The 22,918-nt window shown below is 39.3% G+C and overlaps 1 protein-coding gene across 2 annotated transcripts in view; it reads left to right on the forward strand.

The window, feature by feature from the left end:
- The window catches only part of XIRP2 (xin actin binding repeat containing 2), a 91,085-nt gene that overhangs the window by 19,309 nt on the left and 48,858 nt on the right, over nt 1-22,918 (forward strand). Inside the window, exons 1-2 of one of the 2 annotated variants that reach the window (XM_025215235.1) lie at nt 167-372; nt 15,819-15,982. In XM_025215235.1, the coding sequence (XP_025071020.1) occupies nt 15,926-15,982 (57 nt within the window). In that variant the 5' untranslated portion in view covers nt 167-372; nt 15,819-15,925. Of the gene's footprint in view, nt 1-166; nt 373-15,818; nt 15,983-22,918 lie in introns of those variants that run through there. The other variant, XM_006033437.3, reaches the window with a different exon arrangement.

Below are 22,918 nucleotides of genomic sequence, written 5' to 3' on the forward strand. Positions count from 1 at the left end.
CTGAACAAGTGTTGAAGCCAGACATATGACAAAAGGACGCTGTACGATTGCTTTTACAAATAGGGTTTCTAGAACAAGTAGTTGACTCAGGCACAGGCTATACAGGCCTCAGTCCCTAAAAATAGGTGGCAAGTTCCATCATTTACATGTGGGGATAAAATAAAATCAGCTGTCCCCTTCTACTTATTTCAGAGAAGGGAGAGGTGCCTACTTCAGTGGAGCTGGTCTCCACTAGACTGAACATTTCAGGGGACTGGGAATTTTGTCTTATAAAATTAAGAAAATATTTCCTAACAGAGCACTGTGAAGAGTTTCCTTATAAAAATAACTGTATCTCTAAATCTGGTTGATTAGCACTGAATGGTAGAAAAGGTAAGTGCTGTCCTTTTGGCTGCTGATATTGTATGCATGATATGAGATAACTAAGACCCCGTGAATGCAGGGAAAGAAACTGCTAATTTCTTGGGAAAATCCTGTCAAATTTGGTGAAATACATAGTTCAAGGAATGATGAAAAAGCAACTGAATTGTATATCAGATGTGATTTTGAGAATTCATGCTTGCACTCTAGCAAATACATGGAATGTAATCTAATGTCAATAATCTATAAAGTTTATATTTTGAATGAGAAATGTAACAAACCATAACAGCTACTTGTTTCCCAGAACATTATTTTAGAGTATATTATATAATGCGGACATGTTACATATGAGGACACACAGAAAAATTTCTTCACAGCATCTGATTTAATTTATTTAACACACAAAATCTGATAAATGGTTTTACTGTATTCCAGTGTGCTGTAAAAACAGCACAAACAGAATAGCTGTTTCTTGAGTATCTGGCTGAAGTGGTCGGATCGTCTTGTTGCTTAAAGGATTAAATGTTAAATGCATAGATAATCACTGCCAGTCAGACATGTTGGGTCTAATTATAGTAACTGTACGAACAGTGAGGAAGTAGATTTTCTTAAAGAAGTAGTGAACTATTTAGAGAGATCGTTTCCTCCTCCACCCCATTTTATTTTATTTTATTTTATTTTTTTACAAATAATGGTAAAACAAATTTTCTAATATATTGATGTATAATTTGGTGTATATATCAGAGGGTAACCAATGGTGTGAGTGTTTAGATACTAGAAGTTAAGACTTAAGGTTTTTACCCAGATCTCTTAAATCACAAAAATGAAGTGAGATGGCATGACTTTGTGCAGTGTAACCTTATTATAATGAACTCCCATGGGACTGGCAAAAAGTTCATTAAAAGAGCATGTTCACTATAATAGGATTAGTCAATTTGCTACATCATAATAATTAAAAAAATGGGTTCCTGCAGTTGAGATTGGTAAAACAGAAGTTCATTATAGACAGGTTGTTGTAATGAGGTTGTACTGTACTTTAAAATCGCACGATGGTTTTATCTTGCAAGGTTTTAGAGAAAAATAAATGTATGTAAAAAAGACAAAACAACTCATGGAGAGGGTTTTAGTATGCAAACTTAAATATAAAAATCTGTAACTTTTTTAGTTTTGGCTAGTATTTTATTTTATGTGATGATCACTACGGTGTACTCAGGTTTAAATTATTTAGTGTGGATTATCACATATGTAATTCTTATTGTGTGGTCTTTTTATTAGTTCTGAAACATTTTCAAAAGAGTGATGTTACACATTAGAATGCATTCCTTTGCAGTCTGGCATAGCTGGTTTCACACATGTTTCCTTTATCTTTATTTACATCACATCCAAGATGAAGAACACAGGATCTGCTATTTTAGTTAAACCATTACCCCAAATTGTGCTCTTCTGGGTTACAGATTTCATGGGGGCATTCACAGCGGACATGCACACACACACAAGTGCTTTAGTGCATCAAGTATTTAAAGAGCATTACCATGGCTCTCTGCATGTAAAAATAGACATGCTGATAGTTAAGAGGTATGTTCAGATGTCATTTATATAGACTAGAAGAGTAATCATTTATAAATGGCACAGTGCTGTGTCTTAAGAATTTTGATTGAACAATCTATGGGGGAACAAAACTTAATTGACATTGTGTTGCTTTTTTATTTTTTCCCCTCATGAGAACATTCAAGTTGTACTTTGAAGTTTTAATTAAACTGTAATTTGTCGTCTCCTAGATCTGAAACCAATAACAATTTCTCAGCAGAATTCTAAAGTAAATGATCACTTGTACAGCTGATTTCTTTGTTCTTGTAAGTCTAATTCAAGAATTTATTTTTAAAAACATTTAACTCTTTCAGTAACTCTTTCAATATGCTAGGGATCTACAGAGTAACACTATATTGAAGCTAAAACGCTAAAACTTATTTGCCCGCATCACTGGCAGTTGAGTTCCTCAGTACCTCTGAAGCAGGCCACTCATTTAAATATGGTTTAAATGTATTCAGTTTTCTGATTGTAGGCATTTAGGTCAGAACATTTTGGCACATCTGCCTCTAAATTCCTTCCAAATCAGTGGTGCAGTTTCACCACTGCTTACATGCAGCATTTGGAACTAAAGGGCACATCTACACATGCATTAAGATGCTTTTTCTAATGCACATTAAATTTAGTACCTCCAAGATGAGTTACCAAAAAAATGTGCATTAGGCTGCATTAATGCACAGTAATGAATACACGTGGTTTTCAAGTAATGCATAATGCACAGTAGCCTATTTTGCTGTGCATTAGCATCATTCCATGGTTTTTTATGTGATGCTTTAATGTGCAGTAAAGTAGGCTACTGCACATTAAAGCACATGTATATACGCGCCCAAGGTGGCTAATAAAATATGCACTGTGCTTTCCTAATCACCTCTTCAGAGCCAGTTAATTTACACTTAAACCAGGACACAACCAAAATAATCCCTTGAAAAAGTTTAGTCAAGTTAGTAAATGATATTGAATAATTTCTAGAAAATTGGAGGAAACACAAGAACAAAAAGAAAGGAAAACATGTTTGGATTGATTTCAGTACTTATGAGATGCCTTTCAAGTGACTGGTAGCAGTGCAATCCAACAGTTTTGGATAAGGTTTATTTGTATGAGTGGGGTATGTAGCCTCAGGTTCTGAGATGGTGATGAGTCCAGCTTTACAGGTCACATAGTATAAGTCTGGTAATGTTAGTTAAACTCCTAAGTAACTCCAGTTTTTGAAAAACACTTAAACTTATTCTGATTTTTAAACTGGAATAGAACCACAAAATATTTCTGCAGGACTTCCATGCAGTCACGTGTAGATTGCTGTTTGTTTATCCATACAAAAATAATTGTCCCCCCTCCGAGCCCCCATTTTTTTTCATTTTGTTTTTCACAACTTTTAAAAATAGAAGTGTTCAGGGAAAAAGGAAATCTGATCTTGTGAATCATTAAAGCTGGAAATAAAAAGGATGATTTATTTTTTAACTCTGCTATCAGTTCATCTGGTAATCTGTTCATCTACTATGTTATATGAGCTCTTCCCTCGTGGTGCCTTGTCACTGGATACATATCATTTGTCACTAAAGATTTCTGAAAGTGCCTTAAAGGACTCTTGAATTTGCATTTTATTAATTTTATGAAGAAAATATTGAAATTGCCTAGTGAGTCAAAACTTTAGACATGTCAAAATGCTCAAACAAAAAATATCAAATTACTCAAAGTGAAAATATGACTTGCAATAAAAATAACACTAAAAAAGGTTTATTTTTGGAGATTGCTGTGCTAGCCACAGATCTGGTGGCATCACCATGATAGAATGAGTGTGTAAATCTGTCACTCTGGGAGGAGTGTTCTAAAATTGGTGACTACCTGTTTAAGAAGTATAAACCACATGGAAATCCTAGCTTTACATGCAGATGTCATAACTGGGGAGAGGATGAACTGCTTCATAAGAGATCAGTTGCTTCCAAAAGTGGAGGGAAAGTCTGTTATTTTATATGGCATGACATTGTCAACATCACTTTCTAAACCAAATGCACACATGAATCAAGCTATGAGAGAAAATGGGGAGAGAGAAAAGCAGGAGAATGAGAACCCAATTCTGTGAGTTCCTATCCATTCAATGTGTATTTAGTAGGGCTTGCGAAGCTTCAGTCAGATTTGGTGGCTGAATCTCCACATCAGAATCAGGAGACCCTTTAATCTCTCCAAAACAAATCAGAACCCTCCGAATCGATTCAAAGATATTCAGTGATTTGAACATAGACACAGCTTTAAATGTTTTTTTCTACATACCTCAAGGTACCAGGCAGCTCAAGAATGCTGAGATGCTAGGTCAGATGGAGCATCCCACAGGAGCATGGGGCAGGTGTGGCCCCCAGGGCACTCAGCAACAAACCCGAAAGTGGACCAGAAGCACTTCCAGTCCACTTCCGGGTCCACCTTGGAGCATGCTGGAGGGCCCCCCCATGCCTCCCCGGCTTGGTGACTGGTGCCTCCTGGGTCTTAGGGGGACACCCGGGGTCCCCCCCCCACACTCAGCAGGGGACCAAGAAGTGGGCTGGAAGTAGTTCTGGTCCACTTCCGGGTGTCCTGCTGATCACGCAGGGGTCCCCCTATGCTCCTGTGGGATGCTCCATCCACCCCATCATTGCAGTATTCCCAAGCTGTGCCTGGTACATCAAGGTATGTAGAAAAAACATTTAAAGCTGTATCTATGGCTGAATCACTGATTCTCTGAATCAGCACTGAATCTTCAGATTCGGATTTGGATGAATTGAATCGGGGACAGTGATCCAAATCAATTAATTGAATCACTGTCCCCAATTCAGGCCGAATCCGAATCGAATAGGGCTCGTTTCACACGCTCCTAGTATTTAGCATGTCCAAGGAGCATGGTTCTACTACAATCCCAAGTAAAAATTAAAGAAGGAGGCTCAGGGTAACTTTTACAAAATCCTTCCAGGCTATTCATTTGCCCTCTCCATCTCTTACTACTTTAGCTTTGTGGGCCTTGTCTGCTCATCTGATTTATTAGGGTGAAGTTTAATTATCCGAATATGGTTTAAGTGTATTCAGCTGTCTGAATGTAGGCATTAAGGTCAGAACATTTTGGCCTGTCTGACTGAAAATTCGTTCTAAATCAGTGGTGGAAAGGACCCAAACTGTAATACGTTGTCTTATAGTTTGAACACAGACTTTTCTCAGTACTGAAACTGACTTGCTTTGTGGCTTTGGACAATCACTTATCATCTCTTCCACCTTTTTATCATTCATATAATGGAAAGAATAGCTCTTAGCTTTGAGAAGTGTTACAAAGGATTTGATTTATTAAATAAGGATAACAAGGTTGATGCATTGGTGGCTGAAGATGTAGAATTACAATATATTACAAGGCTTCTTTTGAAGGGACTGGAATAGTTCCATGGGATAATACCCAGTTCCGCTGGGGACTTCTGTAACTACAAAATAAGCAAAGTAGAATCTGGGAGGGGATGTTACACACAGCCCCCATGACAAGGGTTTTATTTCATTTTAGAGGTCTATGTAGCTCCAGTGTTATGTGGGATGTTTACAGTTGGGAAAAATCAGCTTTTATCCATAAATACTGCTTTTCAATGCGCTACAATAATGGAACCATTTCTAGCAGAAAGCATAACTGGCCAGAAGCCCAAAATGTGCTTGTTTTGCTTTTCATGAAAAACAGTTTTGCAGTTTTAATTTTCACCTGCTAATGTGGTATTCTTTGGAGGCTTTTGGCAGCTTACTTGACTGCATTGTGGGAGGCTCACTTGTTCAAAGCTTGTCTTCTATTTTTATATTGTCATGGGAGGTTTATTCCCAATCTTTCATGACTTCTGAGCACTGTGGTTATGATTACCAGAGTTACATCCTCAAAACCTGCTTTCCCTATTTTTAAATATGCTAAACACAAGACAAAAACGAAAGTATTGTAAATGCACTGATAGGTAAATAGAAAGGGGTAGATGCTCCATAATTTCACTGAATTACTTAGAATCAATTTTAAAAAATCATCACATATGCCTTAGTGCTATGTTTGTATATTGTAACAGTGGACTTCAGTATAAGGATGACCTGGCTCCAGGTTTCATACTCTCTGATTATATTGGTTAATCTATAGTAAGTGCATTTTGCTACCCCATAAACATTTCTCCCAGAAGAGACAGACCACCATTGTAAGGTTAGTTTCTAAGTCCTTCTTTCTGACCATGCTCCACAAACTGAAACTCACTTTATAACGATGGTACACAAAGTTTTGAAGGACTGAAGCCAAAAGTCTCTCCCCTGTAAGTCTGCATGCTCATCTCTAGAGAAGACTGCAAATTTTATTATGTCTGAGTGTGTGTGCATATACAGATATGTGACACACAGGCACATACACACACATTATACCATATTTACTTGAATATAAGACAGCCCTGAATATAATGTGACCCCTGCCAATAATTAGCTTCTACATGTGGTAAATTTATAAATTCGTTATAATTTTCCAGGTATAAGATCTTAATTATTGGAGGTTTGCCTTAAATTTGTTACAGCAGGTGGCTTGCCCTCTGCCCCCTGCAACTTCTTCCCCCTCCAGCCCCTTCTCCTCCACACACTCTACTGTCAGAACCTGCTCTCCCTAAGCACATGGAAATGAGGGGGAAATTTGAAAACGCTGAGCACATGTAAATGAGACAATTACTGAGGAGTTGCTTAGTGCAGTAAAGCATCACCAGTCTACACATGCAGAGCTATTAATTAGGCTGGAGTAAACTAATTAACTCCACCTTGTACTGCCAGGCACAGGTACTATCCTAAGGTGGAGTTATTTATTCTGCTGCAACACACATGTAGACAGACAGGGCTGGCTTGTGCATGAGGGTGCAGGGGCTGCCTCCTGAGGGCTGCCCACTGGTTAGCCCCACACTGAAGCACACTTGTGCCCCTCCACAGCTCACTGAGCTAGGTCAGTGAAGGTGCTCTGCCACATACCTCCTCCCTTATAATGGCTGCCATGGGTGGGGGGATTACCCTGCTGCTTACCATGTGAGCTCCTCTGTAGCCTGCAACAGCCCACTAAGTGGCGAGCACCCCATTGGTACTCCACCACAATAGATATAGATATTGGGGGGAGGAGCGATGGTAATCTTGAGAGGAAAAACTGCCCTGTGGTTCGGGCCTTTGCTTAGAAATTAAGGGACATGCCGCTTACAGAAAACCACATAACTTAGATTGATTCCACCTCAGACTTATTGAATGTCTGTGCCTAGCCTATAGGTTCAGCATCATTGTTTAAGTCCAGTAGTTTCTCCCTGCCTCAATTCCTTGGCTATAAAACTGGATTTATGGGATACTACCTCACAGGGGTGTATTGAAAATAAGTATATAAAAATTGTTGAGTTAGTCTTAAAATATGGTAGTAGGGGACACAACTATCCCAGACAGTTCATAGATGTTAGGAATTCTGATATAAATTGAAATCAATGGACAATTCTGCTCAAAAACTGATAAAAAAACTTAAGTAAATGTATAAGGCATGTTTTAAAGGTCTTAAGTGCAGCTATCTGTACTTATAGGGGTATCTACATAGAGGAGTATCATTTCCCTTAAGTCCTTAAAAGGTGAAAAAGCTAAAAATGTTCTGACACAACATAGTGACAATGTACGCTCACAATGAGTAAGACAGGATGTGACCGGCCTAAGAATATATAAACAGACTGCTAACTTTTCATAGGCTAGTAAAAAAGAGACTCACCATCTCTCTTTCTGTCTTCCCATTTTACCTGCTTATCTTTATCTCTCACTTTGTATTGAATTCTAAGGTATTATGCCTGGGTATCTATTAGGTTAGATTACCCAGGGGTTGAATATTTCAGTCTGTCCCATCTCTATTTGTAATGTGAGTGCATCAACAAGCACAAATCCTTTCCCTGTAGTTCCCTTGTCTGATTGTGTTACTCTTGCAGGATTAAATTATAAAGGAGCAAAAGAAAAGGAAGACCAACTTTAAGAAAGCTAGATAAACCCTAGATAAAATTAGCTGACTATAAGAGAAGAGAATACTGTCTTCTGTATTCTCAGCCAGGAAGGACTATTACATTGCCTTCACTGTTAGCCTTTCCTTAATTTTAGGTTGATCATTATGATAATGAGTTCATCTCTTTTTTTAAATTATTAGTGCAGTATGCTTCAGAAGCAGCAGTATTTTGGTCAACCTGATAATGACAGGGATGAAAAGCACTAAGCTCATTTCTAGCACCTCCTTGAATCACACTCGACATATATTGTTTCTTCTTAAGTGGTTTATAAACATACCTATTATAAATTAAAGATGATGATAATTTGCAGTATTACTAAGTTTGAGGTGAACTTACCCAGCCTTACCCAAGAAACAGGGAAAAGAGAAACAGAAATTGACATGTTCTGATAATAACCCTTTCAAGTAGGAAGAATAATACACTAGATCCCAGTCTTTGCTAAAAAGGTGTGTGCCTGAACACTTAAAATTCTCCATCTTCTAAAGGAAAAGAGTGTACTGTTTGCAAAGACTCAATCAAGGTTTCTGTGATTTGCAGAAAACTCCTTGCAGAACAAGTAGAATTTCAGGATTTCTGATTGTAGCAAATCTATTTTAAACATGTACAGGTGGTAGCAGCATTTACAACAACTTCTCTATCTACAGCACCAAGGCAAACAGTTACAAGGTTCATTTAAGACATCTTGCTGGATGTATGCAATTCCCTTATTATAATCATGGCATAGGAAAAGCAAGTCTTCTCAATGGTAATATGTAGAGTGACCATATGGGACAATGTAAAATCCTCCCCCTCCCCGTTCCCTTCCACCCTCCCACCTGCAGACAGAGGTGAGGACAGGGCACCACTAGTATTATTGTTCAGGTGGATAAGGAGTCAGTGGCCCATTACTGACCCATTGTTTTCATCACAGATGTTAACAATGCCCTTTTTAATGGTCATTCCACTAATCAAGCCTTTAACCTATTAGGGCAATTCTGCTGTCTGCTAGGGCTTTTTATTTCACAGCTCCGGCTGCTCTTCCTCCCCACCCCACACCCTGCCTGACATGCTGATTTGAACTTTTACTGGCTGGCTGGGTCTGGCTTCCAAAATCTAGGATGTATGGTCACCCTAGTAATAAGACAGTGCTGCTATTTATGAGAGGCTCTAAACAGGTGCCTCTACATTCTGTTTCAGACACTCTTGTAATAGAGGAAGGAAACTGTATTAACGTCACACGTCAACTCAAAATACATTTTGAACAAAATTCTACTTCATATTGCACATGTGTGTGGAAGACTGAAGTGACACCTCTCGCAGCACATCTATTTGTGTAGCAGCCAAGAACAATGAGAGCCTATCATTCCTTGAAAAATAGTCAAGACCTAGCAAACATGAATACTGATTTTACAGAGTTGTCCCTGTGAATAACGAAAGTCAGTGCAAAGCCAAATTCTGGAAAAGATACTCAGATGTTTTACAAGGCTACATTTCTTTTCATAAAATTGCTAATAATGTAAATCAGCCAGTAAAGCTGAAATGCAAAATATGAAGATGAGATAAAAGATGAAGCAGTAGAATTAATGAACACAGTTATTAGTGTCTGAATTTGAAAGACAGATGTGGTACAAAAAACTATAACTCTTGGTTCCAAAATGATACCTTTTATTAGACCAACTGGGAAATTTGGTCTAATAAAAGGTATCATTTTGGAACCAGGAGTTCTAGCTTTTTTGTATGTCTTCCTGTCTCAGACCAATACGGCTACCACGCACACCCCTAAAGACAGATGTGTTAACTGATTGTGATAGTCTATGCAGCTACTGAAATGTTTTGCATTATGAAAGCAATATCTTTGTTGTTTTAGCTAACACAACATGGTATTTTAGAGCTAGATATTATTAGCTAGATTACTGTTTGTACAGGACATTGACATTGTAAAATGCTACATGGGTATTAATATTTTATTTTGTGCCTCTTGTTTATTTAATCTGATACTAAGAGGAGATGCAAAGTCATTTCCTATCTGCTTTTTTTTAGGCAGACTATATATATAAAAATAATTAGCCCTGCTTAAGAACATTAGGCCCAATTCTGAAGTCCTTATAACAGCAAAACTGCCACTGACTTCAGCACAGGTTTTGCTTAAATTCATACCAAGTGAAGTCTTCAGGATTTAGCCTGTGGCCTTTAACACTATCTAGAGCAGTGATTCTCAAACAGAGTGTCAGGGCACTCTGAGGTGCGGTGAGATCCTTTGAATGGTGTCTACTGCCTAGGAAAGTGAGTAGCTAAGCACAGTATGAGGGAATAAGCAGATAAGCACAAGCTCAGGCTTGTCCCTGCCTGGCTGATCCCAAACCCTCATTGCCTGGCCTATCTGCAAGGAAATAAACACTTTAATATATATTATGTTATGAAATTGGATGCCACTCAATTCACAAAATTTATGGAGGGGTGCCTCAAGGCCATGGATCCAAAAAGTTGAGTATCACTTATCTAGAGCCTTGCTGTGAGTCCTCAGTGCTGAATGTTGGAGGAAAACTAACAGAAATGTTCAAGTGAAGGACCTGCCTGTTCTACGTTCCATCCCTATAGTGGGCCAGCCACCAGACCCTGACTTTTAAGCGCTTCAGAGCATAACACTGAACCAAATAATGTTTCTGGTTAATGCTTGTTGTTTAATTTTTAGAAATTTTTACTGTGCTGAATGTTCAGACATTCCAGTTACAGATGCATTTCTTCTCCTGTACTACAGCAGCTCCTCTGCTATCTTCAAGCATGCTATCTTTGTTTTGTATTGTGTATCAATTATATATTTGTCTGCCTTCCTGCCTTCCTCTCACACATTCTAACATACAAAATTCTTACAACACTGGCACAGAAATAAAATCGGGCTTGAATAAGCATGCAGGAATAAAGAAATTAAATAAATAACATTCTCCAGGTGGTGCACTGCCTTCTGTGGGCTTTTTGTGTAACTGTGTACCTCAGGGATATTTTTTCACCATGTTCCACTGCCAATATTAAATAATACTCAGAAGAATATCTTGGAAGTACCTCTCTCTCCTTAATGCAGATCACTCTTATTAAGTTAAAGGACTCCTTAAAAATGCAACAGAATGCAAAATGACCTTATGGGCCATTAAAAACAAGGTAATGCTCTGATAATTATAGGAAAGACTCCCTCTGCTGGAGAATTTTTTTTTTGGGAAGGAGTTCAGTCAGAAGTAGACATGTTTTGAATTGTGTACCATACACAATATAATATTCATATATGCACATTTTTTCAATATACAATCTCTCCTCTTTCAACAGGTAAGGGAATATACAGCATTCTTGCACATACTAAAAAGCTACAGCAGAACTGTTTGTCACAAAGGGGACTTTCTGCCTCTCTCTAAATTACTGATGGATTACATTTGTAGGGCTAGGTTCTTTCTTTAGATTCAACAGCTATTGCCCCGACAGTATTGTATCTTTCTGAAGAGTAGAAAAACAAGTACATATTTTCCTTTACAGTAGGTGTTCCATTGCCACAATTTAGGATTGTGCCTATTAACAGGAAATAAGCGAGATGAAAAAGGGGCAAAGATAACAACTACGTAGTTCTAACCTCTGAATTATCTGAGAGACTGGCATATTGATTTTACTATTCCATGGGTTATATTTAGAAAAGGGCAAAACTGTTATCACATTCACACAGAAATAAATCCCATAAATGAACAGTACATCAGATTATGTCATAAAATGGAAATATGGGTAGGGAAGGATCTGAGAATACTAAATGGCACAGAGATGTTTCATACTAGTCCCCTGTCCTCTGTGTATATACTGTATCTTGATGTTTAATGTAGCCTCCTTTCTGCAGTTTCCATGCTACTGTTTTTGCTACATTTTCAAAATTAATTGTGAATGCAAATCTCACTTCCATTAATCATAATATCTGTCTCTACCTGACACACAGCACCTGAGCTGCATAGCAAAAACAAAACTTTTTTTTTTTGCACAGCCTATTTACATTTTATGTTCTAGCTAAAGAACTGTTATTATATTACAGTTGCACTATGTCAAAATGAGATCAAGATACTGAATCTGGGTTTCAAACATTTCTTCTTTTTTAACAAATAAACAAAAATTACAAAGTTTTTTTAAGTGATTTGATTCATTAAGCTCATTTAACCATCAATTTCACTTACATTTAGTCTGGAAACTTTCACAAGCTTAGAGACTATTTAGTTTTAAGTATTTTGGTTTAGACATTATCTTAAACTTGCAAGGGCATAATCTCCCCTAATAGTTACACATACAGTCCCACTGATGTAACTAATGATAAAAATTGACCTATCCAGCCTGATGGGATTTGGAGATCCCAAAAACACAATCAAGAAATTTCCAGAGGTTAATGTAAAGTTTTTTAAACTATAATTTTCAAACTAATTAAAATATCTAGATTTTATTTTGCTGGTTAGCATAAAGTCCATTTTCCCCTTGCATGTTAACAAGATAATTTAGTAATAAAATGACTCATTGTTAATTTGTAGAGACTCTCACAAAGCAGTTTTATTTATAATGGAAAATGTGGAATTAGAACTAATAAAAAGATAGATGCACTAGATCTTGCTCCTGAATGTAATATGGTTGTTCTCTACATTTCATTTTCCAGTGTGACTGGACAATCTCCAGATTAAGAATGCAATTATTTTGCAGTGAGAAGTATAATATTTCTTTAAAAGTGCTAGGGAAATGAAATAAGCATTCCTATTATTTCATATATATTAGGTTATACTAGGGTCACAGCCGCAAATGGCAACAAAGCACTATGTGATCTCAAGCAGTTTAATCAACATCCTGGAATTTAGGTTTTAACATTGAATCTTCCTAGGCAATATGCATCAGTTGGCAGTGGGAATCTGTCAGATACTAAAGCCATGGTATGTACCTAATAAAGTTGAAGAGAAACTGCAAAACATTTGTCTCCATATGTCAACCAGTTAAATTACTAATATATTGAATATACAAAAAGGTAGCAACTGCCACCACATCAGATACAAGTCAATATCCCACAAGTAAGACGCATTAACAAAGAAATTCTTTAAATTGGCAGTGGCAAACATATAGCCTATGGGCTGGAGCTGGCACACGAAAGTTAGTCATCCAACTTGTGGTGCTTCAGCTCACATATCTTGTCAAATGCCAGGGTCCTTGTGACGGTGGTATTAAACCTTGCCATTTCGGTGCTGCTCCACCACTCAGGGAGCTAACACTGCTTATCTCTCCCGTCCCTTACCTGCTGCCAAAATTGAGGTTTTTAGTCACCCCAGGCAACTAAAATTGATGGCAAGGGAAAAGTGGGGGGTAGGCGGGGACAATGACATTAATTCCCTAGATTCTGGCACCATCCTGGAACCGCAGCTCTAGCAGCTGTGGGAATTAATGCTGCCACTGCTCACAGGTCATCCAGCCCTTGGAAAGCCCTGTTGTCTAGATCTAGTCTGCAGGGCCCAGTGAGTCCAACGAAAAATCCAAATTAAAAAAATGTTAAATACAGATGTAATGCCTTTGTTCTGGGGAAATATGATATAGCTGGTGGCTGAACATAAGAGCCTAATATAACTTCTCTGTGATCAAGAAAGTCTCAATGAGATTTTCGTCTAGTTGCCTCTCGAGACTTCCTCCTGCCCTTTTCAGACACAGTGGGCACATCTACACATTCATTAATGTGCTGTAGTTAGTGTGTATTTAGTTTAGTACTTCCTTAGTGAAGTACTAGCTGAATGTGCAGTAACTACATTTACTGTGCAGTAGCATGGGCACAGTTTTTATGACAGTTACTGTACAGTAGCCTAGTAACACGCAGTAGCTTATTGGCACAGTTTTTTACTGGCATGCTACTGCACAGTGTTTTTAGGCTACTGTGCAGTAAGCATCTTGTGTAGATGTGCCCAGCATGGAATAAATACCCTGTTAACACACAGTGTGCATTGAACTCCTACTACATAGCTATATCAGCCATAATTTGAGGGCAGTAGGACTGCCCTGAGGATTCTACCATCCTCAGAGGAACTTAGATGACTACAGAAAAAGGGAGTATTTCACTCTGAACAAACCTGAGAGAGAAAAAGATCAGTACTATATTTCTAGCATGTCATCATACCTTTCACCAACTGCAAAATACTTCATTCCATATGTAAAGGATAAAGTGAGACAAACCCCATATTGTTTTCAGAGTTCTACATCCAATGTACTTGCAACGTACATCCAAATTACAATTCTTTGAGCTGTAGCAGAACTCTTGCAGGTTCTGCCAAGATCATATGATATGGTTTGTGCTTTGATAGAAGGGCAAAAGCAAGGGCTGACTTACTTCATTGGTTCCTTTTTACTACATGTGGCAGTCAGTTAGAACATGGCAAGTTTCAGATCTGCCAGTCGTAGCTCAGGTTAAACTTCTTCAAATTTTCTGAAGTCCTCAAGACTACCTTTGGTTTACTACATACTTGACCACTGTGAACTTATGCAGCCTGTCTGGATTGAATTCTACTAGTCATCTTCACTCTCTCTCCTATGGCAATCTCTTTGAACAACTCCGCTTATGTCAGTGTCAAGATAAATATCTTCCTGGTCCATAGGTAACCAGCAGAATCTCTAAAACTTGCCAGCCAAGTTGTAAGGGAAATTCAGGACAGTAGTGCATGAATCAGCATTTGATTGTAACAAAGCTGAAACTCCTTACTCCCATCATCCAAGAGGATACTGCTTGCCTGTCAGCCCTAGTAAAATCCACACTGACATACTTGAAGGAGAAACAACTCTTAATTCAAGGCCCTAGGGTGCCTTGAGATCCTCCCAAGGGTTATGTGGGAAACAACACAGTGTTAGCACTATTAGGTGTGCAAACACAATTCACAAGATAAATCCAGAGATTTCAAATAGAAATCCATAGTGTCAATACCATTCTGACCAGTTATGGTCTAAGTTTCATGCAACAGAAGAATTGCTCTATTATTGTTCTGCACTCAAAAATGAGTGAAAACTAAAAGCTAGCATTTTCTGAGGGGTATCTTGAGTCTATCAAGGGGTATCTTGAATTTAAAGAGTTGAGAACCACTGTGTGAATTTTTCCTACAGTAACTGTGGCTCTTTGAGATGAAACTTTCCCTCCTTCCATTGACTTAGCTTGCAGGGTAAAAATGGAAAGAATGGGAATATATACATTGCATTTTATAATAAGCTTTGCAGGAACAGTATTTAAACAAAGCCTCTGGGGTGCTTAACTTCTGCATACTAGCTTGGCTTTCCATTTATTATGAGTGAGGTCAAAAGAATGAATTAGCAATAAGGTTTTAGCATTGTAGCACAAGCAAAATAATTATAATAAATGAATAAAATGGAGAGAGCCAATTCTGCTTTTAAATTTTGTCTTTCCCTTGTATTCCATTGATTACATAAAATGTGCCCTGTATAATTTGTTGTATAGAGAATTTAAAGCAATCTTGCTTATAGTATATATATGCAAGCTGCCTGATGGCTATATTTATTTTCTTTAATTGCAAGGCAAATGTACAGTGCTTCTTCCTGAAAACTATTTGTTTAAAAAAAAATTAAAGATGCTCGTTTCAGTAATTATTAATGTTTCTTTGGATCAGATCCTGTTTTCATTGAGACTCCTATTAACTTCATTGTGAAAAAGGCTAGGCACTTCGGGCATGATATAAAGTTTAACTTTATTATTTCCCTATAAAAACTGGGTAACTGTTAACTCCTGCACTCTGTCTAGTCATTTAATGTGTCTGTCCATCCATGTTTCAAAAATGCATCTATTTCATTTTAAGAAATAAACCTTAATTCATAAAACATTATGTTTGATTTTAGCTATCATTGGTTACCACAAGCCTGTAAGTGGATTTCCAGAAGAGGATAGTAACCAGAGTGGTACTGAACCATTGGATTTCCAGGACGCTCTCCCACTGAAGGAAAGAATGGCTTTGTATCAAGCAGCTGTGTCCAAGGTAGAGACCAGCAGCTCTGCTATTAATGTAAGAGACTACCTTTTATTTAGCATCATAGTTCTCTTCATAGTTTGCCATTTCTCATCCCATGGTGTCTTATTTTGCTTACTTACTCATACAGACCCCACTGACTTGTCCATGCTTTTGTGATGTAGAATAGAACTAAAAACTTGAATTACCAATGCCTACATAGCCAATTTTACAATTTTGTTCAGGCTCCTACTAATGAGAGTTTCCATACCATGTTACTGGTCTTTGGAAGGCTCATTTTAATTAATTGTCAGAAAATGTTTATTTCTTTCTACTCTTGCGTTCACTAAATCTATTAGAAGTAGCTTACTCAACATAGAAAAGAGAGAAATTAGCAATATAGCCATTCTGATAAACCAATTATTATTTTAAAAGTACAGGTTTCTTTACCAATTTTTATAGCCAGCAAATAATAAAATTTTATTGAGAAGAATATTGTCTTTATTTCAGTCCTTGCTAGATGCTCAAGCTAAGGAATTTGGAATTACTGTGATATAAACAACATGAGCACTCTCATATGCTGGAAAAATAAATTATATGGTTTTATAGTCAGTTTATCAGCACAAGCAGTCCGGTATTATACAGAAATAAAAGCATCCTGACAATTTTAATTCTGTTTTATTATGTGTGCATATCTAATCAATAGCTTTATTACTTCACAGAAATTATAGAATCATAGAAAGTTAGGGGTGGAAGGGACCTCACAAAGTCATCTAGTCCAACCCCTGGCTCAAAGCAGGACCATCTCCACCTAGATCATCTCAGCCAAAGCTTTGTCTAGCCAGGTTTCGAAAACCCCCAAGGATGGACCTTCCACTGCCTCTCTGGGTAGCCTGTTCCAGTGTTTTACTACCCTCCTAGTGAGAACATTTTTCCTAATATCTAACACAAGTGTGGGCAAAATGTGGCCCATGGGCCAGATGCAGCCTTCCAGGACATTCTATCCAGCCCACAGGGCCCCTAAAAAAATTAGAAAATTAATATCTATCTTCCCCTGGCTGCCTATCATGCAGCCCTCAATCGCTTGTCAAAATTCAGTAAGTGGCCCTCCACCCAAAATAATTGCCTGCCCCTGATCTAACTGAAGCTTCCCTTGCTGCAACTTGAAGCCATTGCTCCTTGTTCTGTCGTCTGTCACCACTGAGAACAGTCCAGCTCCATCCCCTTTCGAACCCGACATCAGGTAGCTGAAGGTTGCTATTAAGTCTCCTCTCAGTCTCTTCTTTTCTAGACTAAATGAGCCCAATTCCCTCAGTCTTTCCTCAGAAGTCATGTCCCCCAGCACCCTCATCATTTTCGTTGCCCTCTGCTAGACTCTCCAATTTTTCCACATCTCTTCTGTAGTGCAGGGGCCAAAACTGAACACAGTACTCCAGATGTGTCCTCACCAGTGCTGAATAGCAGGGAATAATCACTTCCCTTGACCTACTGGGAACACACCTACCAATGCAGCCCAGCATGCCATTACCCTTGGCAACAAGGGCACACTGTTGGGTCATATTCAGTTTATTGTCCACTGTAACCCCCAAGTCCATTTCTGCAGAGCCTGTACTGGTGCAGGGGATTGTTCTGTCCTAAGTACAGGACTTTGCACTTCTCCTTACTGAACCCCATGAGATTCCTTTTGGCCCAGTCCTCCAATTTGTCTAGGTCTGCTTTTCTCAACCTGTGGGTCGCAACCCAAAAGCGGGTCACAAGAATATATGAAAGGGTTATGAACAAACTTAAAACATGGATCAACAGACCTTTAAATTTGATTCTCCTTTAAAGGAGAAAAATTTGGGAAGCCACAGCTTTTCCCTTGCAGGCTGGCAGAGTTCCACTTGCAGGGGTCTGCTTGGGGCCCCTGATGCCGCTTTTCTCAACCTGTGGGTCGCAACCCAAAAGCGGGTCACAAGAATATATGAAAGGGTTATGAACAAACTTAAAACATGGATCAACAGACCTTTAAATTTGATTCTCCTTTAAAGGAGAAAAATTTGGGAAGCCACAGCTTTTCCCTTGCAGGCTGGCAGAGTTCCACTTGCAGGGGTCTGCTTGGGGCCCCTGATGCCCTACACACACACACACCCTCCTAACCCCAAATGCCCACTCCCAGCCCTACACACTGGGGGTCTAGGGGCAGGGGGCAGCAGGTCAGGGGTGAGGGACACTGAGTTGGGACTGGTCATTAATGTTTACAAATAGGTCCTGGTCCATAAGAGGTTGAGAACCACTGGTCTACGTCACTCTGAATCCTAGCCCTACCCTCCAGCATATCTACTACTCCCCCCAGCTTAGTGTCATCTGCAAACTTGCTGAGGGTGTACTCTATGCCATCTTCCAGGTCGTTGATGAAGACATTGAATAAGACTGGCCCCAGGACCAACCCCTGGAGCACTCCAGTTGATACTAGCTGTCAACTAGACATCAAGGCATTGATTACTACTCTCTGAGCCTGATGCTTCAGCCAGTTCTCTATCCACCTTACAGACTATTAATTCAGCCCATATTTCCTTAGCTTGCCTACAAGAATGTTGTGGGAGACTATCAAAAGCCTTGCTAAAAATCAAGGTACACCACATCCACCAGTCTCCCTACATCCACAGAGCCAGTCACCTCATCATAGAAGGCAACCAAGTTGGTCAGGCATGATTTGCCTCTGGTGAACCTATGCTGACTGTTCTTAATACTTTTCTTCTCTTCCAAGTGCTTAGAAATGGATTCCTTGAGGATTTGCTCAATGATTTTTCTGCTCCGTGAGGCAAGGCTGACTGGTCTGTAGTTCCCTGGATCCTCCTTCTTCCCTTTCTTAAATATGGGCACTATGTTTGCCCTTTTCCAAACATCCGGAACCTCTCCCGATCTCCATGAGTTTTCAAAGATGACGGCCAATGGCTTTGCAATCACATCAGCCAATTCCCTCAGAACCCTCAGGTGCATCCCATTGAGCCCAGTGGACTTCTACACATCCAACTTTTCTAGTCTCTAACCTGTTCTTTCACCACTGAGGGCTGCTCACCTCCTTCTCAAACTGTGCTGCCCATTGCCATAGTCTGGGAGCTGACCTTGCCTGTGAAGACTGAGGCAAAGCACTTCATCCTTTCCTGCATCCTCTGTCACAAGGTTTCCCCTCCATTCAGTAAGGGACCTATATTTTCCCTGATCCACCTCTTGCTACCAACATACTTGTAAAAATATTTAATATTGTTACCAGGAATTATACATATAGTATTTGCCCAACAGAAATTCATGCTTATTTGAAAATATAACAGCAAATTTTAAATATCACTAACATCTGTTACTAAAAGAGAAATTAGCTGCTGGTACAGTAAACCAAAATTTTGTACCTGATCAGCAATTTTTACAAAACATTTTGCAAAACACAATAATTATGGTAGGATCTTGTGAATTGGGCAGTGCAATGACAGGCTTGAACATTGCAAATAATTTCACCAGCACCCTTGACTTGGGGATAATGGAGTGTGTGCGTCTGTGTATTCTAGCAACTTCAAGGAGGTAGAGTGATTTTAAAAAATGAACAGTTATGGGAGGCAAGTATAAGGGTCCACAAATGTATATAGTGTAACGGGGGCTTCCTCGGGACTAGTTTACCAATGACCCGCTCACCTGTTTCTGGACCACCCATCTTCTTTCCTACCACGCCTTGATGATATATAATTATGATAGTAATTAGGTGGGAGGCTGCCCATTTCTTGCCCTGATGCCAGGGGGCACTATCTGGAGCTCCATTCCTCCCCTACACTGCAGCCTAAGCCTCGCACATGGCATCCACAGCTGGTATAGCATCACCAGCCCCACATTGGGCTCCAGAATCCTCCAATCTGGATCCTAACTGGATCCCTCCAATCAGGTGGCCTACTCCACCCTCATCCTAGCTCCCTGAACTCTTCCCCTTCTTGGGCATGACCCCCCAAGGACCTTTGGCCACGCAGGCTCTGGCCTCACCTCCAAGGCCAGTCAGAAACCCCAGGCACTCAGCTCTGGGTGTCCCTCACGGAAGCCCCTGGCCCTTTTGCCCATTCTGGTCCTGGCCCCAGCATTGACCAGTTGACGGTATCCTAAGTCAGGCTTCTAAGTCTATAGCCCACACTCTAACCTAGGTCTGCCTTCTTGGCCCTACTATGGGGTAGCCCACCTGGTTGTGGGAGCTGGGTTTATTAAGGTGTCCTGACCCACCTTTCAGGTGGTAACTGGCCTGGTATTTCCTGGAGGCTCCCACACCACTGGGAGCCCCACCAGGCCACCCACTCCCGGCAGGGTGCAGTTTTAGGTCATGCCCAGGACCAGGAACCTCCAAACCATCCCTTACAGCTCCTGCCCTTATCTCCAGGGTGTTGCATTCAGCTTTGCAGCCAGGCAATGCTACTGCCTGGCCTGCCAGCAGTGAACTGTTCTGTTTATATAGGCAGCCAGAGATCTAAAATGGCCGCCACAATGAAGCGCCTGCTGGTTCAGTCCTTAAAGTGGCAGGCACCAACAATGACCTGCCACAGTAGCTTCTTACTGATTCCAGTGTGTTTCTGCTTTTGACACCAGCAGGAGCATTTCATCGATATGGAGGGAAGGACAATCCATTTAAAAAGGAACTGAAGGAATTTAACGTTAACAAAAAAGAGTTACACGTGTCTTTTTTTTTAACTCAGTAAAGTACTCCACAATATGGTCCAGGATTCTCTGCTGAGTGTAACACATGAAAAGGAATGGATAGTGAGTCCAGAACTGGGGAACAGGAAAACAAGTGCATGCACATGAGTTGTATATATAGTAAAATAAAGAATAGCATAAAAAGAAATGGTAGACAATGGGACTGTGGGGTTGGTGCAAGCACATGAAGTATGGTTCGGTGGTTTGTTCACTTTTGTTATTACCTCAGAAACCCTGCAGTAGGACATGGGCAGATGATGAAAATACTAGTTACTGGATATGACCTGTAACACATTAGCTTCACATTCTAAATGTTTGTATCTATTTGCTTGATCCTTAAAATGCTAAGGAATAAGTTAACAGTCAGGGCAGGGTTTTTTCAAATTTTCCTAAATTATTCCTTCCTACCAAAAACACATGAAAAGGACAAGCTACTTATACTTTTTCTGTCTCCCTCTGGCTAACTGAGAAGCTTAGAGAGGTCTTATTGCCAAACCAAAAGGGCCCCAAAAGTATGACAAAATTAAAAAAAACTAATGTGACACATATGCTGGTGGTTTATTCTAAGCTCATAGAAACCTATAACAACTGTTTATGGTGTGTCAGGTTAGCACTGAAAATAGTGTTTGTTAAATGGAGTAAAGTGGAAGTCAAGTCATATTGCAGGGGTGCCACAAACTCTAATCTAGTCATACTCATAGCTAGGTTGTTTGTCCTCTACTCTGCTGGGCTGTGATATCACAACACTCAAATCTAGAGACAATGTAAAACAGTTATCTCCAAAACTTGCAAACTTTGAAAGAATAAACTTACTTTCAGAGTTCCCAAAACAAAAACACAGCAGAAATAGGTGTAACTATTATACTGAAGTTGCTACAGTTGTTCTGAGTCTAGCTTTGAAGGGGGAACTTTTACAAAATTCAGTATACAGGAGTCAGTTAAAGAAAGTGATACATAGCTATTATTTTCTGGATATTTTAGAGAAAAATATTTTGGATCAACATATAGCAAACAAAGCCTACTTCATTGCAGTAATAATTGGTAAATTGAACAAACAAATGCCAAATTACTCGTGAGCACAAAAACGCAGTATTTACTGCTTTTCAAGCAACAAGTTCTTTGAATACAACATTAGCTTATATATTAATCTGAGAAACTGTCTCCTACTTGTTTTGTGTTCTTTTTGTTATTGAATTAAGATAAACTCATGCATGATTTTCATAAAAACTGATAATATTCTATCAGTAGGAGCAATAGAGTGTATCTATATAGATAACAGCTTTATTATTAAAGCAATAATCATGATAAGATATACAATGTTTATTTAAAATTGAATGAAAGATGTGATTAGAAATGTCTTGCATTGTGTGCAAGCAATGACAACAACAAAAGTACAAAATTAAGCATGAATATGATAATATAAAAATGAAAGCAAAGTGCTGAGAAGATGCTAAGTTCCTGAGGTACACTGAGGTCATTTTGCATCCCTTTATCCCTTTTATGCCTCCTCTATTACCATGATGTCTGAGCAGTTCACAATCTTTAATTCATTTATCCTGTTTTTATCAAATTAACCTGGTCAAGGTAAACCCAGGGTTTACTAAACCAGTTATAGCGTGGTAAAAAAAATAACCTCTTCCTAATATAAACCAGAAGTGGCCAACCTTTTTGACAAGTGTTTCACAAATTAGCCACTCATCCTCCCCAAGTGCCACACTGATCCCCTTCTCCTGCCTGATCTGCTGCTTTGCTTTCTGCTTCCTTCCCCATCTGCCATTGTGCTGTCTATCCACTCCCTGATCTGCTATGTGCCACACACAGATACTTCCCATACCACTTGTGACATGAGTACTGCAGGTTGGCCACCCCTGGTGTAAACCATCCCTGAATGATTTGCCCCAACTTGAGAAGAAATCATTGGCTGAGCAAGAGATCAAATCCAGGTCTCAATCACAGGCTGGCACCTGAAGTACAAAATGAGCAAAGATACAGAAAGATTGCCATACTCCCATCTCTCAGCTGGCCCTGAGAATGGTGATGTCCAGCTACTAGTTGGAGCATTGCCTGGACTGATAACCAGAAGATCATGAGCCAGAGCAGTGTGAAGACAGCCTACTGCCACTTTCAAAACCCTTCCTGAGAAAGCTGTGATACACATTCTTCAGCCATAACTAGAGGTCCAGGTGTCCTAGGTTTAAAGTGCTGTGTCTTAATTTGTTTTTATCTATATGTTGATTGTTGTTGCAACTAATTTACTCTGCAGCAAGATAGTACTTATAAATCCAA

The sequence above is a fragment of the Alligator sinensis genome, unplaced genomic scaffold, assembly GCF_000455745.1.
Source record: "Alligator sinensis unplaced genomic scaffold, ASM45574v1 scaffold1166_1, whole genome shotgun sequence".
Classification (NCBI taxonomy): Eukaryota; Metazoa; Chordata; order Crocodylia; family Alligatoridae; genus Alligator; species Alligator sinensis.